This window comes from Nicotiana tabacum, chromosome 9 (assembly GCF_000715075.1).
Source record: "Nicotiana tabacum cultivar K326 chromosome 9, ASM71507v2, whole genome shotgun sequence".
NCBI lineage: Eukaryota > Viridiplantae > Streptophyta > Magnoliopsida > Solanales > Solanaceae > Nicotiana > Nicotiana tabacum.
In genome coordinates this window covers 110,503,772-110,511,155 of record NC_134088.1, presented here as the reverse complement: position 1 = coordinate 110,511,155, position 7,384 = coordinate 110,503,772, and the positions used below count along the sequence as shown (strand labels likewise).

Below are 7,384 nucleotides of genomic sequence, written 5' to 3'. Positions count from 1 at the left end.
TTCACTCTTATCAAACAATTTTAAATTCTTCCCTCCTCATGCAATTTGGGCTTAAGAAAGAGTTAAAAGTTTAATGCCTAAGCAAATTAATGAAGGGTTAGATTCCATTTGTTGCTAATTAAGGAACATTATGTTTCCCCTAGAGTTCGACAAACCCAATCATCCGTACAGTTGTGGCAAAGTTAAAGGATTAAGGGGAAAATTCCTTTAAGAAAACCTAAAAAGAAAGAACAAAAAGAAGCGAAGAAAAATACAAGTGAAATAATTTACTAATACAGCAAGAGTTTAAGCTCTATAACTTATACTGAATTTTTTTTTTTACACAATTAGATCATTTATTAAATAATAATAAGTAAATCTTTTGATAAGCATTTATTTGATAAAAATTTACTAATTTGATAGGCAAGCCATGGTGTAGCTTCAGTTTACCGAGAACATAACCCTTGATAGGATGATATAGAGGTCGAGAATTAGGATAGAAGGTTAGCAGGTAAGCGTGCATGTCTATTTTTCATGCTGGCAGTATTAATATTAATCTTTTATTTTCGTATTTTCTTATCGGCAAATTTCTTTTAATGTATGTGATTTATTTCGTTTCAGTTATTTTATTATCTTACCTTGTTGTTGTTACTTTTTGCTTCTTTTTTATCTTTTCTTGAGCCGAACGTTTATCGAAAATAATCTCTCTACCTTCACAATGTAGGGATAAGGTTCGTGTGCATATTATCCTTTCCGGGCACCACCTTGTTAGATTATAATGAATTTGTTATTGTCGTTGTTGTAAAATTCACCAATATTGTAAAAAGAATTTTTACAATACTATCAAATAGGGGTGTAACCCGAAAAATCGAACCAAACCGAAAACCGAACCAAACCGACCAAAAAAATTGATACTTTTTAGGTTTGGTTTGATTTTGAATTTGAATTTTAAAAATCGATCAAATTTGGTTTAGTTTTGGTTTTAATAAAAAAATAACCGAAAAAATCGAACCAAACCGACTATAAAAGTAGCTAGTTAAATTTATTATTACAATATATGTATATTTTTATATAAAGTTTCTAAAATTTTATGGTACATACTAGTCATTTATATTTTTAGTCTAGTTCTTTACTATTATAATAATCTAATTCTTTGCTTTTACATTCTAGTTTGATTGGTAGTTTTCTTTTGTTAAGTACAAGAATTTATTTCATGTTAAAAATAATTGATTTTTAATTGAATACTTAAATTATTAATCAATATTTGATTCAATTATCATCATTATATCTTGGTAAATAATAGAATACGCGTTTGATAATGTACGTCTCATATTTAAGAAAAAAATCAATAAATAACCGAAAAAATTAAAAAAAGATAAAAAAATCGATTTAATTGGTTTGGTTTAGTTCAAATATTTAAAAAATTGACTTACTTGATTTAATTTCTTTTTATGAAAAAACCGACCCAAACCGAACTATAAACACCCTTGCTATAAAACATCTATGGAGCTTTGCTTTTCATCACACATTTCTCTCCCTTTTTTTGTCCGATGCAAAGCTCTCCAATAAAAATAAAAAATTCCAACTAGTAGTAAATAAAAAAGTGAGAAATAGCTGCATATGTCACAGTGCCACGTGACACTATCCAGTTAGTCAACTCCTTGGATCTTTACAAACAATTAAGAAGGAAAACTTTTTTAATAAAAAGAAAAAAAGAAATTACAAAATCCATACTCCAGCCAATTGTGTACTTTCTCTAGCCTGGATATATTCATTTCATACTATTATCGGTGTCTTTGTCTTTTTCTTGCTCTATTGTTATGCAGTTTAACTAAAAAAGGAAATAAAATAGTTTTTAGATTTCAAATTATACTACACACTTTTTTATTAGTTCATTTCTAAAAGAATAAATAATCTTATGCTTAAAAATAATTAATTTTACGCTTTTCACTTTATCTTTAATGAAAAACTTCTTTAACCATACATTTTAGAGGCGGTGCTAGAGAAGTAGAAATGAGTTCGGACGAACCAGTAACTTTTACCCGATATTTATATTAAAAATTTATTAAATATGTAAAAATATTTAATTACGAGCCCAATAAATAAATGAGTTATGGGTTCGCTGACAATTTAAGAACCCATAAATTTCAAATTCGGGCTCCACTTCCTATACATTTAAGGAATTTTTACACAAATAACCGGCCATATTAATTGTTTACTTTTTCTAACAATATACATAGATTATAAATTGATTATATATAATTATACATATATAATATATAAATTATGTATATATTATACATTCACCGATTATTTTTAATTTAAATGGTAGGATGATCGGCTATTTGGGTTAATTCATTACATTTTAATTCATACGTATATAACAAGAGAAATAATAAGATATGGTTAACATCATATTTTTCTTTTTAAAAAAAGAAAGGAATAAAAAATGAGTATATAAATTCCATTTTTGTAACTGAAACTCTGCCGCTCCTGTATTTCTGCAACTGGGGTGGCAGCAAATAGCAAGAGGAGAGACTAAAGATAGATATTGTCTTCTTTTCCCTCCCAAATATAGCAATATCCATAATTTCAGTTCGTCCCTTTTTCTCTTTCTTCTTAATTTATCAAAAAGTTTGTTTCTTTTCCTTTTCTGGGCTTTGCTTACTGTGTCGGGTTTCTGATTTTTCTCTGAGAATATTAAAGAAAACAAATAGAAATCAGCAAAGTGAAGAGAAGGCTACTAAAGGGTATTTAAAAAGATTTGATTTTGAGCTTCAAATCGATACTGCATTTTGCTCCTCAAATTTGATGGTTAGTTGCTTTCTTTCCCATAGTATCAATGGGTGCTAGTAGTAGTTATTTTCATCAGTATTTTTTTTCTTCTACTGTGTAATTTTGATTTATAAGGGTGGGCGGAGATGGACTTAAATGGAGCGACATGGAAAATGAGTATAGCCGATCCTAACTTGTTCGAGATTGAGGCTTGTTGTTATTGTTATTGTTGTTGTAAGGGTCTGATTATTATTTTGCTTTAATTCTTTGTTCTGAAAGGGAGCCTTGGCCTAACCGGTAAAGTTAGCAGTGATGGTTCGAGCTGTGAAAATAGCTTGTACCATAAATGTAGGGTAAGACTGCGTACAATACAACCTTTTGGTCTCTCCGGACCGCGCATAGCGGGAGCTGGGCTACCCTTTTTAATTCTTTGTTCTTTTTTGAGCTCTGTTTGTTCAACTTAAATTTACTTGTTTGATTTATAAGGGTCTGATTTATTATTATTATTTTTTTAATGTTGGGGCATGGCTTAATTGGAAATTTGATGCACTTAGGGCTGTGGCTGGTTTCAAGTGTTGACTGTTTCTTCCACCATTGGACTGAGAAATCAAAGATTTTATTTTTCTGAAGGGTTCGGAATTTGATTGACTAAATAAAAAAATATAGTGAGATTTGAAGACCCGGTCACAAGTTTGACTTGAACTTTAAGTTTAAACTTGAGAAAATAGAGTCTTAACTACTTTATTTGTAATTTTGTATTCAACTTTTCAGTTCTTCACATGATTTCTACTGAAAGAAAGAACAGCTAGTTCTCTTTATTTTGGTGGCTTATAATTCATTAGGAGTCATTTTCTTGTTATTCATCCGTGAAAATCACAGGCCTTCTCTTTTTGTTATGTTCCACAGATGAAAATCTATAATTGAAGCTCTGAGGAGGTTATTTTTTTGGTCAGTATCATGGCTTATGGTAATTCCAGATCCGTAAGGTCAGTCCACTTTGACTTCTTGCATTATGTTATTTAGTATATGAATTTTTCTTGTGTTTGTTCCTTCATTTATAAGGGGAACCTTGGCATAACTGGTAAAGTTGCCGCCATGTGACCTGGAGGTCATGGGTTCGAGCCGTGGAAACAACCTCTTGCAGAAATGCAGGTAAGGCTGCGTACAATAGACCCTTGTGGTCCGGCCCTTCCCTGAATCCCGTGCATAGCGGGAGCTTCTTTCATTTGCTAGCTAACATGTTCATTTTGTAGACAATATTAGGTGGGGTGATATTGTAATCAAATATGTTATAAAGTAATCTTTGAATTTCAGATTTCAAGATGATCTTGAATCAACAAAGTTTGCAACAATAAATGGAGATAATTTGATTAAAGTGAAGTACAAGATTGATGGATCGCAATTACCAGAGCTGGCTAATAGAAAGAATGAAAAAGAGGATATAAGGACCGGAAAATCCCTGAAGGCTAAAGTATTATCGCGGGTATTCTCAGAAGACTATGAAAGAGTGAAGAAAAAGATACTGGATCCTCGTGGACCAACAATTCGTAGATGGAACAAGATTTTCTTGGTAGCTTGTTTAGTCGCTTTATTCGTGGACCCTCTATTCTTTTACTTGCCAGTGGTCCAAGATAAAGTCTGCATTGATATAGGAACTAATCTGGAAGTTGTCCTTACAGTTATTAGATCAATAGCTGATGTCTTTTATATGATTCAGATATATGTTCGGTTTAGAACTGCTTATGTTGCTCCATCTTCTCGAGTATTTGGGAGAGGAGAGCTTGTTATAGATTCTTCAAAAATAGGTCACAGATACTTTAAAAAAGGTTTCTGGATCGATATCATTGCTGCCCTGCCTTTACCACAGGTCTGTCAACTGGAAATTTGGGTAATTATCGTCCATCGTGGAATAAAGTTGAAAATACTAATGAATTTATTAATGTCCATGTTTTTCAGGTATTAATATGGGCCATTATCCCTAATTTAAGTGGCTCAACAATGGCCAACACGAAGAATGTCCTTAGATTCATTATCATTTTTCAGTACCTTCCCAGACTTTATCTCATATTTCCACTGTCGTCACAAATAGTAAAAACTACCGGTGTTGTTACTGAAACAGCATGGGCAGGAGCTGCTTACAACTTGATGCTTTACATGTTAGCCAGCCATGTAAGTGGTTTCAGAGCTTTCTCTTTGATTGATGCTTGCTTCATATTATTGCAAATTACTAATACTATACTTCAGATAAAAACGATATAAATATATAACAGGCAGTTCCTGTTCTTGTTTTTCGTTACCATAGTGCTAAAATGAGAGCACAGTAATATTAGTAGTAGTTTTTAGTATATAAGTCGTTAAATTTTTGTTGCGAGTATAGGTAGGAGGAGCTTGTTGGTACCTTCTATCGATTGAGAGGCAAGAAGCTTGCTGGAGACACACCTGCAGTTTTGAGGAGCGATCTTGTGATTTTGGATATTTTGACTGCCGGAGGGTTAAGGATCCACAAAGAAATGCATGGTTCCAGTCCAGCAATATTACAAAGCAATGTAATCCTAATACTAGTGATTATCCTTTTGGTATTTACAGTGATTCAGTGACAGCTAATGTGACAACTGCTCCATTTTTCAACAAATACTTCTACTGCCTGTGGTGGGGCTTAAAGAATCTAAGGTAAGGCACTTCAAACGCATTGTTATAATAACTTTTTAGATATATAAATCTTGAGTTCATTTTTATGTTGTTTGATATGCAGTTCTCTAGGGCAAAATCTTGCAACAAGCACTTACGTTGGAGAAATAGGTTTTGCCATCATAATTGCGACCCTCGGCCTAGTTCTGTTTGCATTGCTGATTGGAAATATGCAAGTAAGATTGCTCATGTACACCTTACTGCATTTTAGATTTGAGATAGTCTTCAATTCCTATGGGCTGTAACATGACTTGTGTCTGTTTGTTGGTAATATATACTCACTGACTTCTATTGTCAGACTTATCTCCAATCAACAACTGTAAGATTAGAGGAATGGAGAATCAGGAGAACTGATACAGAACAATGGATGCATCATAGGCAGTTACCTCAAGAACTAAGACAGTCTGTACGGAAGTATGATCAATACAAATGGGTGGCTACAAGAGGAGTGGACGAGGAAGCTCTTCTCAAAGGACTTCCTTTAGATCTCCGTAGAGATATCAAGCGCCACTTGTGCTATGATTTAGTTCGAAGGGTGAGTGTTGCAGTTAGTTGTTACTCTTCTTGTTTAATCGGAGGTCTAATAGAAGTAATCTCCTATTCGTATACGTGAAAGTTAAAAGAACTCGCTCTTGGAATACTTGAAGCAATAGAAGATATATTTGGGGAAACTTAATATAATTCATGCTGATGCACTAGAAAGTAGCGCGAAAAAGAAATGAATATGCAAATGTTAGTAGTAGTATACCTGTCTGACTTATCCATTGCTGAATGTGATAGGTGCCTCTGTTTGATCAAATGGATGAAAGGATGCTGGACGCAATATGTGAGAGGCTAAAACCTGCTTTATGCACACAAGGCACTTGTCTTGTGCGCGAGGGTGATCCTGTCAACGAAATGCTCTTCATAATTCGAGGGAATCTTGATTCTCACACAACCAATGGTGGTCGTACTGGTTTCTTCAATTCTTGTCGTATTGGTCCAGGTGACTTCTGTGGTGAGGAACTGCTGACATGGGCACTCGATCCACGTCCAGGTGTGATTCTCCCATCATCCACTAGGACAGTAAAAGCAGTTTCTGAAGTAGAGTCATTCGCGCTTGTAGCGGAGGACTTAAAGTTTGTTGCATCACAGTTCCGGAGGCTACATAGCAAACAATTAAGGCACAAATTCAGGTTCTACTCACACCAATGGCGTACTTGGGCTGCATGCTTCGTTCAAGCAGCATGGCGTAGATATAAAAAGCGAAAGAGTGCAGCCGAGCTTAGAGCTCTAGAGAACATAATGAATGAAACAGAATCAGTGAGTGGACAGTTGGATAAAAATGCATCAGCACCAGGATCAGGCTTTTCAGTCTATGCAGCAAAATTGGCAGCAAGTAGAAGGGGTCACCACAAGCGCTCTAGTTCGGATTCCACTGCAGTTAGCTCATTGCAGAAACCTGCAGAACCTGATTTCTCAGTTGAAGAAGAGTGACTTAAAAGAACAAAATACTATACTAGTATACAAGTCAGATAACAAGTATAGAAATGTAATAGGTGCTGCTTTATATGTACATTGGCTTTTATATTCTTTGTTAAAACTTTATATAAAGCAGAAACTCTTTAACTAATGCTGTGAACATTGCAAGAGACTTGGGGCAAAGCCACATTGTCCTAAGGGGGGTCAATTGACCATCCTTTGTCGAAAAATTATAAGTACAATAATAAGTTTTAGAGGTATATAATATATATATTGAACACCATTTGTCCGAGAATTTTTTTCACTTCTTTCAAGTTCGAACACCCTTAGAGAAATTTCTGGCCTCGCTGTAGAATCGCACTATGTTAAAGAAAGTCTTATTTTTGCATAATGCACCTCTATGAGCAATAATTGTATATTTTCAAGGGCTTCTTTGATCGGGAAATGCACGCACTTCTTTTGTTGTCATTAAGGTCCCTTC

At 34.1% G+C, this 7,384-nt stretch overlaps 1 protein-coding gene across 4 annotated transcripts; it reads left to right on the top strand.

Moving 5' to 3' along the window:
• Positions 1 to 2,434: 2,434 nt before the first annotated feature.
• On the top strand, positions 2,435 to 7,054 carry LOC107777560 (protein CNGC15b). 4 transcript variants are annotated; one of them, XM_075222029.1, is made up of 9 exons: positions 2,435 to 2,793; positions 3,661 to 3,740; positions 4,069 to 4,324; positions 4,472 to 4,621; positions 4,711 to 4,923; positions 5,132 to 5,424; positions 5,507 to 5,618; positions 5,741 to 5,977; positions 6,223 to 7,054. In XM_075222029.1, exons 2-9 carry the CDS (start codon positions 3,712 to 3,714, stop codon positions 6,916 to 6,918), a joined length of 1,986 nt encoding a protein of 661 aa, XP_075078130.1. In that variant the 5' UTR covers positions 2,435 to 2,793; positions 3,661 to 3,711; the 3' UTR covers positions 6,919 to 7,054. The 4 variants fall into 4 exon arrangements, with proteins under 4 accessions (XP_075078130.1, XP_016453101.1, XP_075078129.1 ...); XM_016597615.2 differs by having other exon boundaries at positions 2,466 to 2,793; positions 4,069 to 4,621; XM_075222028.1 differs by having other exon boundaries at positions 2,466 to 2,793; positions 4,069 to 4,621; positions 4,711 to 4,927; positions 5,136 to 5,424.
• The last annotated feature ends 330 nt before the right edge of the window (positions 7,055 to 7,384 follow it).